A 22,496-nucleotide genomic window follows, 5' to 3' on the forward strand; every position below is an offset into this window, starting at 1 on the left:
GCAACTACAACAGCTTTCCCTCTTCCGGAAAAAGTTTTCCACAAGATGTTGCAATGTTTCTGCGATTGAGGGTTCAATGTCTTCACATTTTTCGTTCTCGACGCTCACATGCTGATACGCTAACAAATAATAGAAGATGCCGTTGATATTTTTTTGTCAATTGCATCCACAGGAAGATCTGCATGCATTGCAAGTGTGAGCGAGAGGAGCACGCCGTCCGCTCATTGCCCGGCCAGCTGGAGAAGATGATGACAAAGCTGGTGTCAGACTTCCGCAGGCACTCCATCTCCGACGACGACTCGGGCTGCGCGTCTGAGGAATACGCTTGGGTTCCGCCCGGCCTCAAGCCTGAGCAGGTGAGACCATTCTTGGGAAAGTCAGCTCTTTGAACCTTTTCTCAACCTTTGTTTAAAAAAAAAAATGTCATTTGGTCATGGCAAGTTGAAACGGTGCTTCCTTTCAAGCATCTCAAAGGACAGTAAATGGATTTGACTGTGCTTTTCCTAACCTGTATCATTGTATGACGTCTTGTATTGCCGACGCAACTTTGATAAGAAACTACTATGAGGACTTCAAGAAGCACTCCTTCGATCAGTCAGGTTGTCCCCATCAGTGACAGTCACTTAAGAGGCTTTTTCAACATTTTTTTAAATTCACGCTACCTTTCTCCAAGTACTTCCCGGTGATCTTGCTCAAACAGGAAAGGAAAGGAAAGGAAAGGAAAGGAAAGGAAAGGAAAGGAAAGGAAAGGAAAGTCCCAGTCGTCGCAGCCGAGCAGCAACTGGCTTTTACACTGGTTAGCCCACTTGCATGAAAGACTTTTGCTTGTGTCATCACAACATCCTGTTTCGGCCGTGTTGTTTCAGCGACAAAAGACCCCAAGATACTTAAACTCCTCTATTTGTAGCAGTACGTCATCCCCGAACTGGAGGGGGCACTCCACCCTTTTCCGACAGAGGGCCATTGTTTCAGAATTGCAGTTGCTGATTTTCATCCCAACCGCTTCACACTCTGCTGCGAACTGCACCAGTGAGAGTTGGAGATCCCGGCTTGAAGAAGCCATCAGTACCACTTCATCTGCAAAAAGCAGAGATGCAATACAGAGGCCACCAAAGAGGACCCTCTCACTGTCTCATCTGCGCCTAGAAATTCTGTCCATAAAAGTCATGAACAGATTTTAGTGAAAAAGGCCAGCCATGGCGGAGTCCAACCTGTAGCAACCACAAATGCCCTCTGAGAACTCTGACATTTGAATTTCGCGCCGCGAGACTGATCAGCCAATCGGCGGCCCCCGCTGCCGCTCGCTACCAACCAATCACAGCCCCCGGGTGGGCTGGACGTTTGTTTACACTAACGTCCGCTTTGCTGGTATATAAATGATCGTACGTGTGCTGAATAAAAAACAGTGCACCACCGCTCTTCGAGTACTTCACTTCACTTCGCCGGGCCGTCGCTCCTTACAAACCGATCCAACGTCAATCACTGAATTGCGACCTAGGGTGTCCTCGTCTTAAACTTTAATATTTGTATTAATATTTGTTTCACTCAACCACACATTTTTCTGTGAATACCCCGCCTTGCAGGTCTACCAGTATTTTAGCAGTTTGCCAGAGGACAGGGTGCCTTTTGTGAACAGCGCAGGGGAACGATACCGAATCAAACAGCTGCTGCACCAACTTCCTGCTCATGACAGTGAGGTAACGTCACTCTCTCACACAATTAACTTTATCAAAAGAGACCTAAAAAAGCACAGACCTCCGTGGAAGAAACTTTGGAGCTTTCGTTGCGGTTGCTTAGTTGTCATGTAGGTGTAAAGAAAACCTTACTTGATAAAAGTAAAGTAAAATGTGCTGACCCCAGATGCCCGACAGACATAAAATAGAGACGTTTCAGCAAATTTCGCATGGCATCTGGGTTGTCTTTGGAGACATGTTTTCAGATGCGTTTCGTTGAAGTTTCGGAGGGATTGACTTTCCAGGACGCAACAGCGTTTGTATTGGAGATTGGGAATGTGATGCATCTGATTTCATCTCTCAGCCGCATTACTGCAGCTCGCTAAACGAAGAGGAAAAGAGGGAGCTACGTTTGTTCAGCCAGCAGAGGAAACGAGACAACGTAGGCCGAGGCGTCGTCAGACTCTTCCCGGTCACCATGACTGGGGCCGTGTGCAAGCAGGTAGAGCCGCATTTTTCTTTCAGGGTCATGCATACACAGTGCAGCAGCCTCACTCATCTTTAGAGAGATAAATTGTGCGTTTTATGTCACTATTTAAACTGCTCTCCCGTAGATTATGTATAAGTATGGTATATTGCATCACGTAGTAGAAACATTGACGTGCTTGTAAGCAAAGATGACACCGTTGGAGGAGTAAATAGGGCTGTTCACACGGCAAGATTTGGTCCGGTGCTACCCCGGGGCTGCCCCAGTAGAGCCTTCACACATGCAAATTAGCTCCGGCGTAGCCCCGGAAAAAGGCTTACACCACTCCCTGAGGTGGATCAAATTTGCTCCGGAGCCAATGCTCGTTTGCGAAGCAGCACCGATGTAAGTTTGCACGCGTGAACGCAACTGAGTCAAATTTGCTCCAGCGCAAATGCTTGTGAAGACTACGTATGGCGAGAATGCGTTGCTTTCGTGCTCTGTCGGACTTCCGTCATGTGTTTGTTTAATAACGACACAAGACTTGGCTGGTAACATCTTTCCTTTTGTAGGAGACTGGACTGTCTCAGAATTGTTTGTGTAGTTTGTTCCTTTGTTTTGTGTTCACAACCCCCCGCCCCCCATATAATTTATTTTGTGATTTCCTCTCTTGATTTTCTGTTTGGCTCATTAGTGTTTGCTTTTCTGAGTGTCATTGAAGTCATCGTTGATTTACGTTTTCGTGGGCGGTCAGTCTCGAGCAGAAGGCACGGAGACCGAGAAGGAGAAGGACTTGCCTGTCCAGTAGTCGCTTGAGTTGTGTATACATTTTAAAAAGAACCAACACGACAGCTCATTTGTTTTCTGTCGTTTTGCTCCGCTGCAGAAACTGCCGTGTGAACGCAGGTGGGGCTGCACCGACGCTGTGTCGGTGCTATCACGCTCAGCGGCTTTGTACGTGTGAACGCTCCACACAATTTGCTGCGGTCCAAAATATATCGCAACAAAATACATCGGTGCAGCGCCGGAGCAAATGTGTGCCGTGTGAACAGCCCTAATGACAAACCACATGTAAATAAACCACTGTTAGTCAACTCGAGTCATGCGGCAGGTTAGCTTTGCTTACTGCACATTTATTAGTTGGATATCCGCAAATGAATGATTATTGGACCAGCAGAAGCCCTATCCCGGTCTTGCTTTTGCTGTTTTATAGTTCGAGGTGTCACAAAAGCAAAAAATATTTGCGTGGAAAAAACAAATACAAAATGCTCGTTTTCTCTACTTTTTGGTCAGAAAGCAGTGTTTTGGGTGAAACCTACCCATGTTCTCCTGCTGATTCTTTAAGAACGTAAAAAGCTAGCGACACCGCTCTTTCTTTTGGTCGGGTTTCTGTTGAGATTATTTTTGAGCGCAATATTCTGTGGGCCTTAAGAGCCGAGTCTCAAACGGCTGGCAATATGAGCAACTCTGTTTCGAAAACAGCTGTCTGAGTTAATTCTATGTTTTGTTATTACTAATTACATGTTCATACATGTGAAGACCGGTCATTTAAAGATTTGTCATACTTCATACATTCCAAAGGTAGGTCACATATGCAAACTGTATCAATATGCCACAATTTCTTTATACAGCTGCGTTTACATTTTTAAATGATCACTTCTGCTACATTCCGAGAAAACCACAATGTTCTGCTATGCTCTGTTTACAGCAGGCTGGCAAGCTCCTCATGTGGGCACCGTGTCAGTGACGTCCGTTCTGTGGTTAGCCATATTTTTAGCATGATGGGCATTTAAATGTTGACATACACTCAGCACGAAAACAACAAACACCAGAGTCTCTGAGTGAAATACATTTTTCCAGTGTGGCAGAAAGATCAGTGGCGGCGACATCGCCGTATTCGCCAGTCGGGCGGAAAACGGCACTTGTTGGCACCCTCAGTGTTTCCAGTGCGCCTACTGCAATGAGCTGCTGGTTGACCTGATCTACTTCTACCACGACGGACGCATCTACTGCGGCCGGCATCACGCTGAGAGGCTCAAGCCACGGTGTCAAGCCTGTGATGAGGTGACTGCCAACTAGCAATGCAAAAAAAAAAAAAAAGTCAGGGACAGTGGGGTAAGGAAAAGGACATTTGTGGTAAACTGAAGTTGTAATGCCATTTTAGGAAATATTCTATGCATGAATAATTTTGAAAAATAATATCATTGCCCCCACCCCCTCTGTGTTGCTATTGAAATTGAATTTGAAATTACTTTTTTAAGGTCTGCTTCCCATGTATTTTTGAACGGTCGCATTCATTTTGGGCTGCCAATAGCGTTCATGATCACTCTAATGATAAGGAGTGAAAAATGCAGTCGTGAAATTTAAATGATAATGGCACTTTTTTTTCATAATAATAAATAATGAAAACATAATGAGTATCAAAATGTATTACACACTCGCAATTTGAGAATTATATTCTACTACACTGCGATGTCGATTTGAATTCCATAATCCAGGGCTGGGCAATTATTTTCCCGAGGGGGTCCAAATGAGAAGCAGAAAATATTGTGGAGGGCCGGTCCAAAAGTTAGAAATAGAAATAGAAAATAAAGCCAATAGCACAATGTCTTTGTATGCCAGTAATAATGTAACATTCTCCTCCACCATCACGCTCAGCACCGGTTCTCCTCAAGGATGTGTACTGAGCCCCCTGTTGTTCACGCTCTACACATTTGACTGCTCTCCGACTCTTATTAGCTGTCCAGTTTGTGGAAAGTTTTTAACATAACAATCAAACCATTCTAGGAAATGTTCATTTACTCGAGCCACAAGCAATTCACTCTGAGCATGGAAATTGAATAAAATCGGACTGAGTAAGAATCGCTTCCTTGTTTTTCAAAGTCTCGTAGATTTGAGTCTTTCGGACTCCAGGCGTCTCCTGAATGTTTCGTACTTTGTTACCCACTTCGTTTAATAAGGTACAGTACATATCACTTTCCCTTCCATGGTCATTACTCTCTCCCTCTTTCTTCGTCTTCCCCTCCCTCCCTGTGCTCTACAACTTGAAGTAACTGTGCCACCTGGTGTTGAAATACCTGTCATTACAAGTCCAAACAAAATGAATGCAATCAAACCTTAATTGTGCACCAATCTTCGGCGGGCCGGATTAAAAAGATCAACGGGCCGGATTCGGCCCGCGGGCCGTAGTTTGCCCACCCCTACCATAATCTGTTCATCCCTTCAAGATACTGATTAATGTCTGATTTAATGTCATTTTATCAACTCAAAGCCTTTTTATCTGTGCTCTCTTTGTCCTGTGTGTCCATCCAAGATTATTTTTGCAGACGAATGCACAGAGGCAGAAGGGAGGTTCTGGCACATGAATCACTTCACCTGTTTTGAGTGTGAGGCAGCACTGGGCGGTCAGCGTTACATCATGCGAGAGTGTCGGCCATACTGCTGCTCCTGCTATGAGTCCCTCTATGCGGAATACTGTGACACCTGCGGAGAACAAATAGGTACCGGTGCCAAAACGCTTCTCGAGATCAAATACGATACAGCGAAGCCTCAGCAAATCAACCTTTGCTCTTTGCAAATTCACTGACAGTGAGTCCATTTATCGCAAAGGATGGGTTCTAGAATCACCTGCAACAAGTGAAATTTTGCATCGTAAATACAGTGTATGGTTTGTTTTTTTAAAATACAGTTTTACACTTCCTACACGCTTTGAACACATTCAACCTTTTTTAAATGAAATATTATTCATCATTTTGTTGTTTACAATGTTGGTACATTTTGTGGCAAACAACTTGTATGCTGAATATAATTCTTGTAAGCACGCAGCTGTCTGCGCATTAAAATATTGGCAACAAAGATGGAGTTTCACTTTGCGCAGATGCACTCGTTGGTCGCCAGTCGCGTCTTGCCCCCTGGTCCAAACTTTTTAAGACTAGCTGTGATTGGTCTAGCCCAGAATAGCCAGGCTAACCCCTATTCTCATCCACCACCAGCTTATTTTCATACTTTCAGTCCCGCACAGACATCTGAAGGCCATGTCGCCTTGTTAACCGGACATTTCGCTGCTCGACACAGCGTGAGGCCTTTTTACTTTTCACTTTGCAGGGATGAATCCATTCATTGTGTATGTACTGCACGGGTGTGATTAAGTCCAGGGAGATGAAACAAAGGATAGCAATTGAGGGGGAAAAAAGTTTCCCCGTATTAATGCTTACATTTTTGGGGAGGGGGAGTGGCATTTGCATTCATTTCAATGAGGAAAGTTGATTTTGGATGATTAAAGTTAAGAGCGTCGTCAAATACTGAATGAAACTTGTGAGTCATGGTAGCAATGTATTCCTTTTTCAGTAACTGAAAATGTGGTTAGCCCTAGAAGCAAACAAAATCTTATCTGTACGTTTCATTTCTTTTCTTTGTCTTGCTCCCTCAAACGATACAAATCTCATTTCAGGCATTGGCCAGAGCCAGATGACATATGAGGGTCAACGCTGGCACGCCGTAGAGTTTTGTTTCTGTTGCGCCCGTTGCCGCCTGCCTCTGCTGGGTCGCCCTTTCCTGCCTCGACGGGGGCTCATCTTCTGCTCCAGGGCCTGTTCACTCGGGGAGGATCCTGATAACTCGGACTCCTGCGACTCGGCCATCCCGAGCCGACCTCTTCAGCAGAAACGCTGCGGGCTGGGCTGGCGTCACCAGCAACTGCAGTGCGGTTCTCCATTACAAACAGTTATGAATAGTAAGTATTAAGCAGGGTTCCCATTGGAACTTAAGACTGGAAATGTGAAAATAACACCTTTAAAAAGTTTAGAATTTTGATATGTGGGTCTTGAATTTTATGTTGTATGTAGGGCCGTCACGATAATTATGATGTCAACTCATCACTCATGAAGAAAAAAAGGGCACAATAATTTGGGGGCACCCAATAAATGGTCATTTCCATGCGTGTTTGTTTCCATCAACGTCCACTCACGCTGCTTTGTTGCCTCGTCTTTCACCCACTGTGCAAGTTTGCACTCAGGCACTCACTCCGTGCTAGACCCAGAGCGGTTTTTGAGACCCATTCATATGGTTGGCTTCGTATGGTTTTCGCATGTGTCCCATCGCTTCATAGGCACACACAACTCTTTTTCTCATTTATTAATGAGCCGCTCCAGTGTGTCCAGTAATGCTAACAATAGCCAAGTCACGTTGATGCTATCCGGTGCAACCATGTGTTTGGCTGTCCTCTGCAGTGCTCTCTTCCTTGCATATTTTATCCGCTACACCCACCGGCTACTTCAACACACTGGCGACCGGTACCAGATACACGTTTCAAGTGTAGACAGCGAGACCAGTGTACCGAGTCTGTATCGAAGGAGTTTATCGCTCGCTTGAATTTAAAATTGCCATATCATCGGCATAATGTGACAATATTATGAGCAGCAAAAAGAAAAAAATGTCAATTCCTTTTCGCCCGCGTCAGCCAAACAGAATATTGTGAACTACATAGACCAGGGGTGGGCAACTCCGGTCTTTGAGAGCCACTGTCCTGCATATTTTATGTCAAACTCATTTTGTGGAGGGCCACATTGTAGTTTGGGTTTCCCTAGGGAGGGCAGTTATGACCTGGAAAGAAGTCGAGAATAATAGTTTTTTCAACTACTGTATTTATGTTACTTGAAGAGGGTTTTTTGACATGTTTGTACATTTTAGGATTTTAGTATTTATGGAAGTTGTCATGTTTGATTGGCTTTCGTGGGCCACATAAGAGGATGTGGCGAGCCAGATTTGGCCCCTGGGCCTTGAGTTTGACACCTGTGTTTTATATTGCCAACCCCCCCCCCCCCCCCCCCCCCACAACAAAGCTTCCAATAAGTGGATTTGCATTGCAGTTTGCAGGTCAAAATTTGTATTTTGCACCTCATTAGTACACATTGACGAGCAAAACTGAGAACCAAAAGCCAACTGTCAAAAGCAGTGATATGTATTGGGACACTTGAGAGAGCCAGCACTTACAATACAATACAATACATGCTGATTTATATAGTGATTGTCAATTACGAAATGTCATTTAGTCACTGACTGCACAGAGGAAGTGGTGGAAGGTGAATTTGAAGTCATGCATGTTGACAGTCCTGCTGGTACATGCCCTGTTTCATGAGTCACCGTCGAGGTGCTACAGGGCTTCCACAGAGGATGTTGTTACATGTCCCTCCTTTTAGGCTAGCCCAAGGAAGCTCCTTGATGCTCGGTCTTTGCACCGCGTTGTGCGCTAAGATAATTGAGACAATTGTTAATATGGCGGCGTGAGAACAACATTTAATATAGAGGAGCAAGGAGGTAGCAACGTTAATAAATCCAATCTTGTGGAGCCAGAATGCGTTCCGATTATGCAGTTGTCGTAACCTAAAATTAGTCACATGGGTAGTGGAATTTTGACTCAGCATGACTCAGATTTGATCTTAGTTTTACTGTTTGGTGCTTTCTACCATCTTTGTTACTGATTTATTGCTTTACTGTTGTATATGTTAGTTGCTCCATGTACAGCACTTTGTATGCAGCGATGGCTGTTTGAAAGTGCTCTATACAGTTGAGTTGAGGACCCAGAAGCAGACAGGACACGGAAGTTGAAAAGTAAAGGTCTTTATCTATGACAATACAAAGTAACTGCAGAGAGCAGGACTGAATGCAGAAGACACGGAAGAGAGCTGACACTCTTGACGGGGAGAAAATGCGACGCTCTGACAACTTGTCACCGAGTCACCCAAGTTTGTATACTGTGAGACATCAAGCCTATAAGACAGAATAAAGATACAAAGCATGAAAGAGCCACAGCAACTGTATAGCCACTGAAACAGGAACGAACACTCACAACAAAATGAATTTTAACGCATTACATTTAACGTACAATAACGATAACAGAGCCTTTCAACTATTGGAAAAAGAATCAGTTCAGTTACACCATTAATTTAAAAAAAAAAAAAAAAGAACCAAACTCACTTCTATCCCAGCCCAAGTGTTTCAAGTTAAAATGGTGCCAATTTTCATGATGTCCACGTTCTTTTTCTTAGGTGTCAACTGCTTGACTGCAGTTGAAAATGGAGTTTCTTCCCATGGAGGTGTTGGTCATCCAAGAGGCTCCTATTCACCTCTCCCCCACATCAATCAAGGGAATGGCCTGGGACTCTCTTGGCCTGGCAATCTTCCGCATTACACTTTACTGCCAGACGGTGGTAAGATGAAACCACCTGTGGATAACCTTTCAAATGGACATTCCGGACCTCCTCTGACAAGTCAGTGTTCAAGAGGAACCTCAACCAATCAAGATTGTAAGAAGTGGGTGGAAAAGACCAATCAAGTCATGAAAGGTGAACATCATCATCATCATCCTGTCATCCATTAGAACTGTTTATTTGAAGCCTCATCTGATTTTCTCATCCAGACTCTTTCCAGATAATCATGACGTCACACTCCGACACGTGTCCTGAACCGCCTCCGCTTCCCATCAAGTACAGAGACCTCGTACTGCAAGAATCGTCTCCTCTGAACATCCCTCAGCCAGAGGACAGACCCCCCGACTCACCATGCCTGCTGTCTCGAAGTGGGACGGCGAGGGTCAGCTTCAGAGAACCAATCAGCAGCAGCTACTCTGTTGAGGAGGAAGAGGAGCACCAAGTAGAGCCGCAAAAAAATAACGACAGCCCTCAGGAGGAAGACGAGTTGGAAGGAGGGTTTGGAGGCACGTTGCATCTGCACAAAGGAATCCCGCCACAGATCAATCGACTGGGTAAGAATAGGAGGACAGGCAACCACAGTTTAGCGCGTGGTCGATGTTCCAATCCCGGCCTTTTCCGTGAACGTCTACAAAGCAGTGAGACCTTATAAAAACACTTTTAAATTGTCATACCACTCCCACACACTTTTAGCAAATTTCAAGTTTTCAAAACACACTTTAATTCGAGGGCATTCTTTAGTTTCACTTTGAATCAATAATGGGTATTTTTGTCTGTTTTTTTGTGTTGACCAGATGGCTCCTCTTATCAGCAGCGCAGTGTACGGCAAGGATGGAATCATCACTGCGTTTCATCCGATTCCTCCTGTGCCCCCCTGGCCTTGGCCAGTCACTCGCGGGTCGAACGCCCTCGACTGGACACTGCGGAGTGTCGAGGCAAGAGAGAAAGTGACGCGTCCTCACTGGTCCTGCGGTCGTTCCGGCGCAGGCACGAAGACTCATGCTCCACATGCTCATCTTCATCCGACTCTGAGCAGGAGGGCTTCTTCTTTGGACAGCCCATCCCGCTGCCGCCGCAACTGCGAAAAAGTCGAGGTGAAAAAGACGGCAAAGAAGAAAAAGAAGAAGAGCCAACTCGATGGGGACTGAGCGACAGTTTCAGACGCAGATGTTCTCACAGTCTTGGTGCTAAGGACAATGATAAAAATTGCTCGGTCTCTTGACCCCAACGACGGAATGGGAAAAGATCCGTTTTTCAGGTTTTTCTATTTATAGGTATCGAGTAATCCCTTGTTTATCGCAAAGGCTTACCTTCCAAAAAGTACCCGTGATAAGTGAAATCTGTGAAGTAGTCATCTTTATTTTTTACAATGATTACATTTACAAAGCAATACTGTATTGAATGAGATCAAAGGTTAAACGTTTTTTCAGGCCCAAGCATTTAAAACAAAAATGGAAACATTTTCTTACAAACAACTGACAGTTTTTAGAAATACTGTCCTGAAAGTTTTGTCAACATGGTTGGTTTTGTCATGGAGAGAATTTGGTAAGCTCTACAGTGATGCAGTGCGGAGACTGTTAACATTAATATACAGTCCCTTAGCCAATCAGGATGCAGAACACTACTACTACTATTTAAAAAAAAAAGGAGGGATTACCATACTGTATGTTTGTATAAAATCAACATTTTTGCATTATTGAACAAACTACTGGGCACATAATTAACAAAATCCAACTGCAAATATTGTCATTTAAGGTGTTCATTTGCAGGAGCTGGATATAACACCATAAAACGTTTTGTTTTGTTTAAGGGGCGGGGGGCATTTTTTTATTTTTTGAGAGCTAGTCACTTATTAAAAATGCTATTATTCTGCAAAGACAAGATTATATCCATGGCAAGTGCCAATATGCAATTTAACATGAACTAAGTGTAAAAAATACATATATGTGTGATGTAATATTGCTCAGTGTATATTGTATATTGTTCAACCACTCTTTTGTCGTGCTTAACTACACACACACACACACACACAAACTTGAGTGAAGATTTTTATCTTGACAATAAATATGTCCTGGTATTTTTTTTTTGACTTATTGATTCTTTATCCATTGAACATGCTATTGAAAACACCACATTGCATTATCAGGTGTCTTGTTTAAAAGATGCATGCAATTTGATTTAATTTTCCTGTTTGTGTGTTTGCTGTAGTACTGTGAGAAAAGCTCTGAAGGGACAAAAACCTTCAGTATATTTGTATGGGTTTTCTTCGGGCACTCCAGCTTTATCCCGTATCCAAAAATATGCATGTTGTATTCATTCATTCATTCATTCATCTTCCTAACCGCTTGATCCTCACTAGGGTCGCGGGGGGTGCTGGAGCCTATCCCAGCTGTCTCCGGGCAGTAGGCGGGGGACACCCTGAATCGGTTGCCAGCCAATCGCAGGGCACACATAGACGAACAACCATCCATGCTCACACTCACACCTAGGGACAATTTAGAGTGTTCAATCAGCCTGTCACACATGTTTTTGGAATGTGGGAGGAAACCGGAGTACCCACGCAGGCCCGGGGAGAACATGCAAACTCCACACAGGGAGGCCGGAGCTGGAATCGAACCCGGTACCTCTGCACTGTGAAGCCGACGTGCTAACCACTGGGTTACCGGGCCGCCTTGCATGTTGTAGTTTAAAAAAAATAATAATTGTCTTCATTCATCTCATGTTTTTGAAGAGTGTTGTAATCAATCATTTAAAATCCACTAGAAGCAATTATAGCTCGTGATAAAAATTAATCAAATGAAAGAATCATTTGGATATGTGAAATCTTTAACATTTAAAAAATACAATGCACTTTATTTCTATTAAAAACATGCATGGATGGGAACACTTGAAAGTGTGATTGTCTAAGTGTGGTCGTTTGTCTCTGTGTGCTCATTGGCTTCATGTTGGTTCATGTTGTACCCTGCCAAATGCCCGACGACAGCTGGCATAGGCTCCAGCAGGCCCGTGACCCTCGTGAGGATAAACTGATTACAAAATGGATGGAAATGGGAATGCTCAAGTGCTCACACTGAGCTGATACTATACAACAGTAACTCGAATATCAGTCTTTGAAGTTGAAACCCGGGACTGATGTTGACTGATGTCTTTTTCTGTAAAAAAAAAAAAAAGATTTTAAATTGAATTACTAAATATTTGAAGCTGAATACTGTAAGATGAAAAGAATGCAATGTGACAAATGTTACGTAAAAAATTAATTAGTGTTTGAAAGTTAATCTTAAAAATATATATTTACCGTACTCTTGTTTGCGCGTGAGTGAGCGCGTGAGCGTGTAAGTGTGTGCGTGCGCGTGCGTGCGTGCGTTCGTTTGGCATGTGAAGGTAGATAAATTCCGGCTTTCCCTTGGAATGGACCAATCAGCAAAAAGAAGGGTGGAGCCTGAAACAACCCACTGCAATACTTGTCGGAAGTTGTCGCACAGGTTTGACTGGTGGTGCTTCTTAATGTTTGGTCCCGTCGTTTCTTTTTGGGTGGACTCCTCGCGGGACGTCAACACGATCGACAGGGAAGGCGAACGTAGACCTTTCTTTACAATCAGGTGAAGACTTGCATCTCGTTTGTGGAACTCTCTTGTCATTTGTTTTGGGCGTTCGAGGTATTGTTGAGTTGCTAAGGGCAAGTCCCGGCATGCCCTGAGTCTTTAATACATGTGGGACCTTTTTTTTCATAATCTTTCCTTGTTTTCATGTCCTTTATCAGAACCTTTGTCCCTTTCCCTTTCTATTGATTCCTTTGTTTGACCTTGACTTTGAAACTCTTTTACCACCGGACTCTACTCGACATACAGTATGTCAAACCTTGACGCGATAACAGTTGATGAGGCGATTGTAAAAGTGAACAAGTTTGAATGTGACTGGGGTGAAACTCAAACAGCTCCGGCAGAGGATCTGGCATGGCGACAATGTGCAAAATGTGAGTGGCAACGATCAGATTGACTGTTTTTTATAACTCACTTGTATTCTTTGGCATTCGACTCAGCATGACTTAGATTTGTTCTTGGTTTTACTGTTTGGTGCTTTCTACCGCCTTTATTACCGATTTGTCTTATTGTTTATTGTGCATGTTAAAATGCTCCATGTACAGCACTTTGTATGCAGCGATGGCTGTTTGAAAGTGCTCTATAAATACTGTTGACTTGACTTGACTTGTTTTAAACTTGCACACGGAGCATCCAAAGAGCCGGAAGGAATCAAGCACCTGTATTGTCCTCATCTTCTCATGCGGGCAGAGGCTTCGAGTTGTGTCGCGTTCCTTCCAGAGAATTAGCTGGCCAAAGTACTCGCACTCTATACTTCGGTACACGTCCTGATACTTGATTGAAAAACAAACAAACAAACAAAGAGAGAACCGTAAAATTGGAAGTACGCACTTTTTCTAAAAAAGTACAATCTCTGTAGTGTAAGTACAAAAGGAATTTTAGAATTCCTATTTTGATAAACGGGACACAAGTGAGGTGAACCAATTTCTCTAAGTCCATCTTGTGCCTCTGTTTTATTAACTTGCATTACATTTTTGAATGCCAGAAACTGGTGGCTTTTGACCTAGGGCTCGGCAGAGATTGAGGAAATGGTATAAAACTGTCTGAATGTCAATTTAGCCTTAGCCTCTATTTCATAAGATTTATATATTTCAATTGCATATCCAATTAACATTCGTTTGAATTACCATATTTTTCTGACTACAAGTCGCGCTTTGGCTGGTCCTGCAACTTCTACTCGGGTGTCATTTGTATACATTTAGATCAAAGTGCACCCAAAATCCTTGTCTGCGGCAACAAACAAGTTCGGGTTGGATTTGAAAGTGCTGCTTCAAAGTACTGATTTTTCTTTCTTTTTTTAATGGCTTATCTTAACTAGAATACCATGTCGAATTGTGGCCAACGGTGGAATCCTGGTCAGTTACTGTGCGGGATTCTAGTAAATGTAAGCCATTTTAAACTAAAAAGAGAAAAGTTTCCATAGTTGTAAGTGGAAGTTTCGTCCAAGTGGAACTTGTTTGCTGCCATCAGTGAAGGTTGCATTAAAAAATTCACTCTGGCACCCTAACACCACTTTGACAGTGTGTGTTCAGAGAAGCAGAGCACATTCCCCTTCCATTTGTTTCTGAATGCAGCCTATATTATAAACCGAGCAGCAGCTCATGCTTGAACCGTTTCCATCTGGGCTGCCTGATGCATTGGAACTCCGGCCCTCCTTTTTTGCGCACACTGATCAGAACTGCACTTTTGAACAAGGAAATTGTGTGTGTGTGTGGGTGTGTGTGTGTGTGTGGGGGGGGGGGGACTTTAGTTTTGGGGTAATTCTAATTGTGCAACTCTAAACACAATGTTTGTCATCGTTTTCAGTTCAGGTCAAGGGTAGTCAATCTTTTTTTTCCCTTTTTATCTGCACCCGTGTTTATTGCTCACGAGTTTTATGAAAAGGTCACCATCATGGTGCCCATGGGCATCAGGTATCCCTCGAGGACCACGAGTAGCCCACTGGTTTGTTCTAAAATTAGCTTGCCAATGATGGTACATTGGGATTTCCAAGGATTTGCCGAAATGACCATTTGGAAATGTAAACATTTGCAGAAATCATCATTTTAAATATTGTGAGAAATCATTAACATGATAAATGTTTATTATTAATAATGGCATAATTTAAGGTCATGTGTGCAAATGTGTTTTTTCATAACTTTGTAGCCCTTTGTGTTAACCAGTAGGCCAACGCAAGAAGTGGCTTTCAGTTTCAAAAAGGTTGTTTTAGGTTCAATATTTTCCATCTGTCCGTCCGTCTACTGCTACTGTTATTGGCTTTATTTGGTCTCCCTTCCACAGGTCAGCAGGAAAGCGTTGCTGACAATGTACCAGCCCAACAAAAAGAGGAAAACCTCACTGGTCCTCTAAAGCCAAGTCCAACTGTAATCGGGAAGCAAATAGAAAATGCCAGTGGAGGCCATCCGTCAGCCGGCGAGGCCCGGCGCTTCGGCGACATTTCCTCGCCTGCGGCCCAAAGGCCCGGTGGGTCCCGAATTCTACCGGCAGAGTTCATCTTCGGCCGTCCGACCCAAGCAGAGTGCTGTGGAGAGGCTGGAAGCGGACAAGGCCAAATACGTCAAGAGCCAGGTGGCGCTGTCCAAGCAGCAGCCGGTCAGGCCTCCCGACGTGCGCAGGCCTCTGCTCAGCCCAGTCGCCAGCACTCTCAGGCCCGCCAAGAAGACGCCTGGCCAGCCAAAGAGCAAACAGGAGTCCGTCCAGCTGGACCTCGAGCATCTGAGCAGCCTGATCAGTGACGTGAGCGACAGGCCCAGTTCGATTGCGAGCGCAGAGTGCCTTGGTGACTCCCCTCAGCCGACTTCCCTGAAAAAAGACCCGCCAGACCCACCGTCCCATCCTCACTGCTCCAGTTCCACCCAGGTGACTCAAGTCAACGTTACTTCCACAGCACCTTAACAACAACAGTTGGAACAAAGTTGCTCTACCTAAAACATCCAAACTATCATTAAAATAAAACCGTAATAACAAAATGAAAGTCTTTTTTCCTGAGCTCCCTTTATACTGCCCGTTTGTAGTCTCCAAAGTCCAGTGTAAGGGTGCTGGGATCATAAGATTTTCAGAGGCTTATGTGGGCACAAGTAATGACCTTGACAATTTTTTTCATTTTGTGACATAAGGCGACATGAGCGTTTTTGCACTCCTGTTTAGTATTTTACTGACCCTGTGCCATATCCTCGGCTCTCATTTAATCTCGCAGATTCACTTTGAAAAATGCGCAGGACTCTTTCATGCCAACACTGGTATATTGTACACCTAAAATTACAGTGGTCATCAATTCATTTTTTTTTTCATGAGATGCAAGTTTGGTAGATTATTTTTGGGGGGGGGGGGGGGGGGCACACATTCTGAATCCGCCGACATTGATTGTGTAGCACATAATAACAAGTCCATTCGCGGTGATATTTGCTGCTCAGCTGTTGCGCCACAAGTGCCGGTGCTCTCATCAAAGAATGTCAAAGCCAAAAATGCTAAAAACAGTCAAACAAATTTACCCAATGCACCGGAAACATGAAATGAGAGGGTCGAGAAGTACAATGACTGAGTAAAAGGAGTGGAGCTCTTGTAACAACTGACCTCTTCTACTAGGTGAGAGTGAAAGCGGACCGGGTGGAAAGTTCCGGATCGACGGCGGGCACGGTTCGCCGAGTGGACGTCATACCTCAAGCCACCGGTGGGCGAACCCCTCGCAGGCCACCGCCCTTCATCCGCCAACCGCTTCAGCCGCTGCCGTTACACCCCCAGGTTCCCCTGCGCCCGACTATTTCGCACCTGCTCCTCCGCGCGAAGGCCCCTCCGTCTCCCCTGAAACCCGTCGCCGCCCCGCCTAAAGCAGATCGGCCTCCTGTCTCTCCAGTTCCCATCTTCCTCACTTTGCCCCCTCCATCCCCGGCCTTCACCCATCTATCCGGCTCCCCTCGCAGCAGGAAACGTCCGTCTCTGACCCGCTCCAAATCTGACATGAGCGAGCAATTTTCCCGAGCCGGGACGGAGTTGGAGCGCTTCTTCAACCTGTGTGGTTTGGACCCCGCGGATCTGCAGGAGTTTCCCGGATCCACTTCTGACATTGTGTCTCTGGCCCGCTTCCGCAGCGTCAGCGCTCCGGGGTCAGAGTGCGCCGGTTCCGGCGGGCCTGACGAAGATGCTCAGGAGGCTGAAGAGCGCGTTCCCTACGGCGTCTCGCTCATTGAGAGGAACGCCAGGGTGATCAAATGGCTTTACGGCCTGCGGCAGGCGAAGTGAAAGTGAAAGTGTTTCCCATTGGGGTTGCAAATGGTACAACATTTCCATGAGGAATATTGTGAAACTCTCTGTGGGAATTCGGGGGAATGAACTGAAAAATTCGGGTAGTTTGATGCTAAGCTTTTAGGTTCAGGCAGCACAGTGTACCTAAGATTAGTGCACATACACTTTATAGTTTTGAGTTTGGGGGTTCAAATCTGAGCTTCCTGTTTGCACATCAGCCGGAGTGCCCGTGCGTGGGGTTTCTCCGGGTATTCCGGCTTCCTCACCCGTTCCACAATCGTGCGTCTCAGTTGAATTGAAGACGCTAATTCAGTGATGTCTTTAAAGAATGGAAATAAACCTGCACGCGACTTACCTTCGTGGCCGGTTAATTCCTTCTGCACGAAAAAAAACTAGCCACCCATGTTTTTCAAGACAGGCTTATTCAAAGCTGATCTTGCTATTTTTCCATGTTAGTATCTTAAAAGAAAAAAAAATATGCAGACTGTTACTCTTTGGATGCCATAATGGCGCACAGCAGTTACTTAATGTTCTCTGCAAGCGTCAACCTTCAGTTTGACAAATTGTTGGTTTATTCCCAGTAATTCATATTAATTCCCCCAAAAATATACCAACTCTGAAAAGCTCCATAACTTTGCCGTCCTGCTTGCCATGTATGAAACTATGAACCGTAACACGGCGTCCCGAAATTGCAGGCTGGCAGTGTTCTATGGAGCCTAAAGCATTATGGGGGTGTGGAGGGGGACAAATGTAGCCCTGGGATATGAATAATGAATGCACAAATAGTCATTTGTCATTCTCATGAACAACTTGGACATCCGGCTAAGAATATGTGTACATACCTCCACTTAAAACGACAATACGGGCCCGACTTTTAAGGTTGTAGTCTTTGTCACAAAAGCAAGCTGGCTTTCACATATTTTCAAATAACTATTCGTAATGATTACTGACAATGTTATGTTTCAGAATATCTGTGTAACTCATTCCCAACCTTAAACAAAAATCTGAATCGCGACCTCTGAACGTTTCTTACTTACACTCCCATTTGCTGACCCGATTGTGCAGTGCCTCGCCACAGCTTAGTACTTTGACCACAACTTATTTTGTTCACTACAATTATTCCCCCTGCCTCTCATTATGGCCGGGGCCTTGTAATTATCTCGCACTAACTGTAACGCCATATGGAGCTATTTAATTCGGTGGCCATGTCGAAGGTCCCAAAAATTGAACAGGAAGGCAGCCATTTTGGAGGCAGGAAGGCATGCTCACGGCTTAATTTGTCATGCTTTGTTTTTGCTTGACTGGTGAGCATCGTCCTACTGGCTTTGAAAACTGGACAGTCAAGTGATTCAAATAAGAGTTGTCAATGTTTTTTTTATTTTTTTAATGCCCAGCTTGTGAATGATGCTTTCACATTGTTTTTGTTGATGTCCTAAAGCGCAACTGATTATTTCCTGGTGATTATTTTGCGAATGATGAGATATTAGCTGTGAGAGTTTATTTATACAGTTGGAATTTACTGATGCCTTATTTGGACAATGGTGTTCGAAGTGTTGCAATTATTATTTTTTTTTTTTTTTTTTTAAATCTGATCAATCCTGGGCATGTTCAAGTTATTCAATCATGTCAAATGGTACATGGCAGAATCTGAGCTCCCAAACAGTTGCAATGACAGCTTGGTGCATCAGTGTTCAGTTTTAGAATGGAAACTTGTCAAATAAACAGTTGAACTCTGAAAATACTATCTTGTTTATTATTTATAAGAAACTCGAAAAAATCCTGATCATTTAGTCATCCGAGGATGTTATGTGAAAGCTTCCAAACTTTTGGAAATCTCCCCCTCCCCCCAATTGGAAAATTTCCAGTGGAATTAACAGGATGAAACCAGTACTGTATTTACTAAATTGAAGCTTTAGCTCTTAGAGGGAACTTGAAGGTCAACCTTCTGTAAATTGTGTATGTTTCTCATTTTAATACACAAAGAGCATTTGAGAATCAAGTGGTGAGTTACGAGTATGGTCACGAAATGATCATGATGAAAAATGAAAATGCTTTTAAACAAACCAAAATTGTCTTTCCTTTGTAAGACTGTACTTATATGTATCTGAAATGTCTTTTTTCCCCCCCATCTTTGTTAATATCTTACACGAGGTTTCGGGCTTTATTTTAAATGTATTTATTTCCCTATTGCTGTTCAATCTGTACAGAAGGAGGGTCAAGCCTCATTTGAGAATTGTCGTGTACTTTATTACACAGCACTTGGTGACTGTTTTGTTTCATCTTGCACTCGACAAATACTCCATATTAGAAAGTCAAAAGAACCAAAGCATTTTAAACAAATAAAAACTAACAAACCTGCTCTTAAATATGAATTAAAACTAACTTAATTAGAAAAACACACACAGGTAACCTTCAGTTTCTATTCTGTGTTCAGCAAAATTCACCACAGCTGTTTGATTCATGAAAATGTCCAAGAATGCCACTTGTGTGCCATTTTGTGACTTTCCAGTCTCTCTGTGGTGATCGGCACTTCCCGTTTGAAGCCTTGTCCTGTTGATCAATCATCTGGTCCCGCTTGGTGTCATGATGTCAGAATGTGAACGTTGTGATGAAGAGGGCTCTTTCAAAAACAATTCTAATGGAAGCAAGAAATCACATCACAGCTCATGTGAGTCACCACCCGATTCTGAGACCGTGACTCATCGCGCAGCCTCTCCTCCTGAGGAGATATCAAACAGTATTCTCTCTCCTCAGAAGTGTGAAGCCTCAGCCTGTTTCCTGTCTCTGTTATGAGGTCGGTGCTGACATATGTGGCAGATGACTTTCCCGCAACGCGTCCCACCTGCAAAGATCTGGAGCGATAGGTTTTCTTTTGCTACACCTTCTCTCATGAGGTGGCAACTTTTAAAGGCGACGTCAAAAATGTTCTTTTCAAGAACATGTTCTAGGGAGCAGAATAGCATTCGGCCATCCAAGGAAGCTGACATTTTATGCAGCACGACCCCCTGCTGTCGCCTGGAATTGACATCAAAGACTCCTTGGATTTAGGTTGTGAATGTCACATGACCATCCATCCATCCATCCATCTTCCGAACCGCTTGATCCTCACTAGGGTCGCGGGGGGTACTGGAGCCTATCCCAGCAGTCATCGGGCAGTAGGCGGGGGACACCCTGAATCGGTTGCCAGCCAATCACAGGGCACACAGAGACGAACAACCATCCGCGCTCACACTCACACCTAGGGACAGTTTGGAGTGTTCAATCAGCCTGCCGCGCATGTTTTTCCTAACTCAGCAAATAAGCTGAGAACAGACAGATATTCATCTTCTTTCATATTTCCCAAATACAATATTAATCAGAATACTGTCCTTAGACTGTTGGGGGCACGTATATTCATGTAAAGAAAACATTTGGCTTGAATTTTCCTTTACAACAAAACACATTACGAGTTAAATCTATTGTTGTCACATGCCACTTTGCAGTTACGGCTTCCATCAGCGGGCCGTATGGACGGTGAAGTCAAATAAATGTTAACTCTTCTTTTCGTATCATACATGAATACAACATTACAATTTTTTTGAAAAATAAACTTAAAACTAAACATAATACATTGACACTTTGTGTCTATCAAACCAACACACAGCTTTGAAGTCCACTACCTTAATGTCAATGCTATCATATAATTTAAAAAATGCCAAAGAGATCTAACAAGCGACATCTATTGCATCTGGTGATGCTATAACCCACAAAGCAACAAATATTTGAATAAAAACGGGTGGAGCAGCACCTGAAGAGAGATAATGTAAAAATACTCATGGGCATATTCTTTATCCTCTGCGAAGAATGGCCCACAGCCGCTGAGGGGTTGTGAAGTCCCCTTTGGCCATGTGTATATCCCGATGTCTGTATTATACTGCCCCCATGGTCAAAACGCACACACCAACCAGCAGCATAATGATCATTAAATTGAAGCAAAAAGTGTAAATAAATAATGTGTAAAAACAATTTAGTGTCACGACCATGTGTTATTAAAAAGTACAATATTGTTAGAGTGCCATTGTTCTCATGAAAATACAAAACGGAAAGAAAATTGTTGCTGGTTGGAACGGATTAATGACATCTCTTTTTCTTTCAATGGGGATAAATGACTTGAGATATGCGTGTTTTGACTTACGAGCACAGTTGTGGAACAAAGCAAACTCTTACCTCAGGACACCACTGTGTAAAGAAATCAAGAGTCTGTTTCATCAAATATCTTAAGATGTACTGTAAGTTAGCAGGTGGATCTAGTTGAATGGTTGAAATCTAGAAAGTGGACCGAAACCAGTCAAGAACAGAATATCTCATTCCGAGCCGCCTGATCCTCACTAGGGTCGCGGGGGGTGCTGGAACCTATCCCAGCTGTCTTCAGGCAGTAGGCAGGGGACACCCTGAATCAGTTGCCAGCCAATCGCAGGGCACACAGAAACGAACAACCATTCGCACTCACACTCACACCTAGGGACAATTTAGAGTGTTCAATCAGCCTGCCACGCATGTTTTTGGAATGTGGGAGGAAACCGGAGCACCCGGAGAAAACCCACGCCGGCCCGGGGAGAACATGCAAACTCCACACAGGGAGGCCGGAGCTGGAATCGAACCCGGTACCTCTGCACTGTGAAGCCGACGTGCTAACCACTGGACTACCGGGCCGCCCAGAATATCTCTAAATCTGGAAATTGTTTTGTGATATTTTGGGAGTGTTCTAACTAAATTCCACTGTATATGTCCTGAATGATCTGAACAGATTAAAGTTGGAATTGATTGAATTGGTCAAGAAATGTGGAAAGACGAGGTACATTTGTAAAATACATCATAATTTGGGGAAGGGAAAATTTTGCCCAGATGTCATGAGATGACTAGTTTGAAGTTAGAATGCCTCACATTCGTTTAGAAATATAAAAGAAGGTAAATATGTACTGCGATTGGCTGGCAACCGATTCAGGGTGTCCCCCACCTACTGCCCGAAGACAGCTGGGATAGGCTCCAGCACCCCAAGCGGACCCTAGTGAGGATCAAGCGGCTCGGAAGATGAATGAATGAATGAAAGGTAAATATGTAAAATGTTCCCACTGGTTTGGGAATGTTGTCATGGAAAGTGTGGAAAATCGGGACTTTGTGGTGTGTCTAAAAAATAGTTCCCAATGTTGTGCTGAACCTTCAGAAAATAGAGATGTTTGACTCAGTTAATAAGTTGTGAAATATGGAAGCGTGTGATCAATTTAGAAAATGTTCCAATTCATTTGATTGCTTTTTTCCCATGGAAAAT

At 43.8% G+C, this 22,496-nt stretch overlaps 2 protein-coding genes across 7 annotated transcripts in view; both read left to right on the forward strand.

Annotated features, from left to right (window-relative positions):
- prickle3 (prickle homolog 3) overlaps nt 1-11,592 on the forward strand; it is a 28,390-nt gene extending 16,798 nt beyond the window's left edge. For all 5 annotated transcript variants that reach the window (XM_052058027.1, XM_052058025.1, XM_052058026.1 and 2 more), the window contains 9 exons: nt 173-356; nt 1,584-1,697; nt 2,038-2,175; nt 4,000-4,203; nt 5,453-5,639; nt 6,590-6,871; nt 9,186-9,482; nt 9,557-9,901; nt 10,142-11,592. In XM_052058027.1, the coding sequence (XP_051913987.1) occupies nt 183-356; nt 1,584-1,697; nt 2,038-2,175; nt 4,000-4,203; nt 5,453-5,639; nt 6,590-6,871; nt 9,186-9,482; nt 9,557-9,901; nt 10,142-10,569 (2,169 nt within the window). In that variant the 5' untranslated portion in view covers nt 173-182 and the 3' untranslated portion in view covers nt 10,570-11,592. The remainder of the gene's footprint in view (nt 1-172; nt 357-1,583; nt 1,698-2,037; nt 2,176-3,999; nt 4,204-5,452; nt 5,640-6,589; nt 6,872-9,185; nt 9,483-9,556; nt 9,902-10,141) is intronic.
- A 1,141-nt stretch (nt 11,593-12,733) lies between these two features.
- On the forward strand, nt 12,734-18,929 carry LOC127596018 (protein FAM110A-like). Of its 2 annotated transcripts, XM_052058154.1 has the most exons (4): nt 12,734-12,946; nt 15,092-15,145; nt 15,227-15,805; nt 16,532-18,929. In XM_052058154.1, the coding sequence occupies exons 3-4, from the start codon at nt 15,332-15,334 to the stop codon at nt 17,183-17,185; spliced, it is 1,128 nt and encodes a 375-aa protein (XP_051914114.1). In that variant the 5' UTR covers nt 12,734-12,946; nt 15,092-15,145; nt 15,227-15,331; the 3' UTR covers nt 17,186-18,929. The 2 variants fall into 2 exon arrangements, with proteins under 2 accessions (XP_051914114.1, XP_051914113.1); XM_052058153.1 differs by lacking the exon at nt 15,092-15,145 and having other exon boundaries at nt 12,736-12,946.
- The last annotated feature ends 3,567 nt before the right edge of the window (nt 18,930-22,496 follow it).

This window comes from Hippocampus zosterae, chromosome 2, assembly GCF_025434085.1.
Source record: "Hippocampus zosterae strain Florida chromosome 2, ASM2543408v3, whole genome shotgun sequence".
In the NCBI taxonomy this organism is placed as follows: domain Eukaryota; kingdom Metazoa; phylum Chordata; class Actinopteri; order Syngnathiformes; family Syngnathidae; genus Hippocampus; species Hippocampus zosterae.

What these genes read in the sequence shown, in the direction of transcription:
- LOC127596018 (XM_052058154.1), top strand. Translation starts at nt 15,332, where the DNA reads ATGCCAGTGGAGGCCATCCGTCAGCCGGCGAGGCCCGGCGCTTCGGCG. An exon ending in ACTGCTCCAGTTCCACCCAG is followed by an intron (nt 15,806 to 16,531) that starts GTGACTCAAGTC and finishes CTCTTCTACTAG; the next exon opens with GTGAGAGTGAAAGCGGACCG.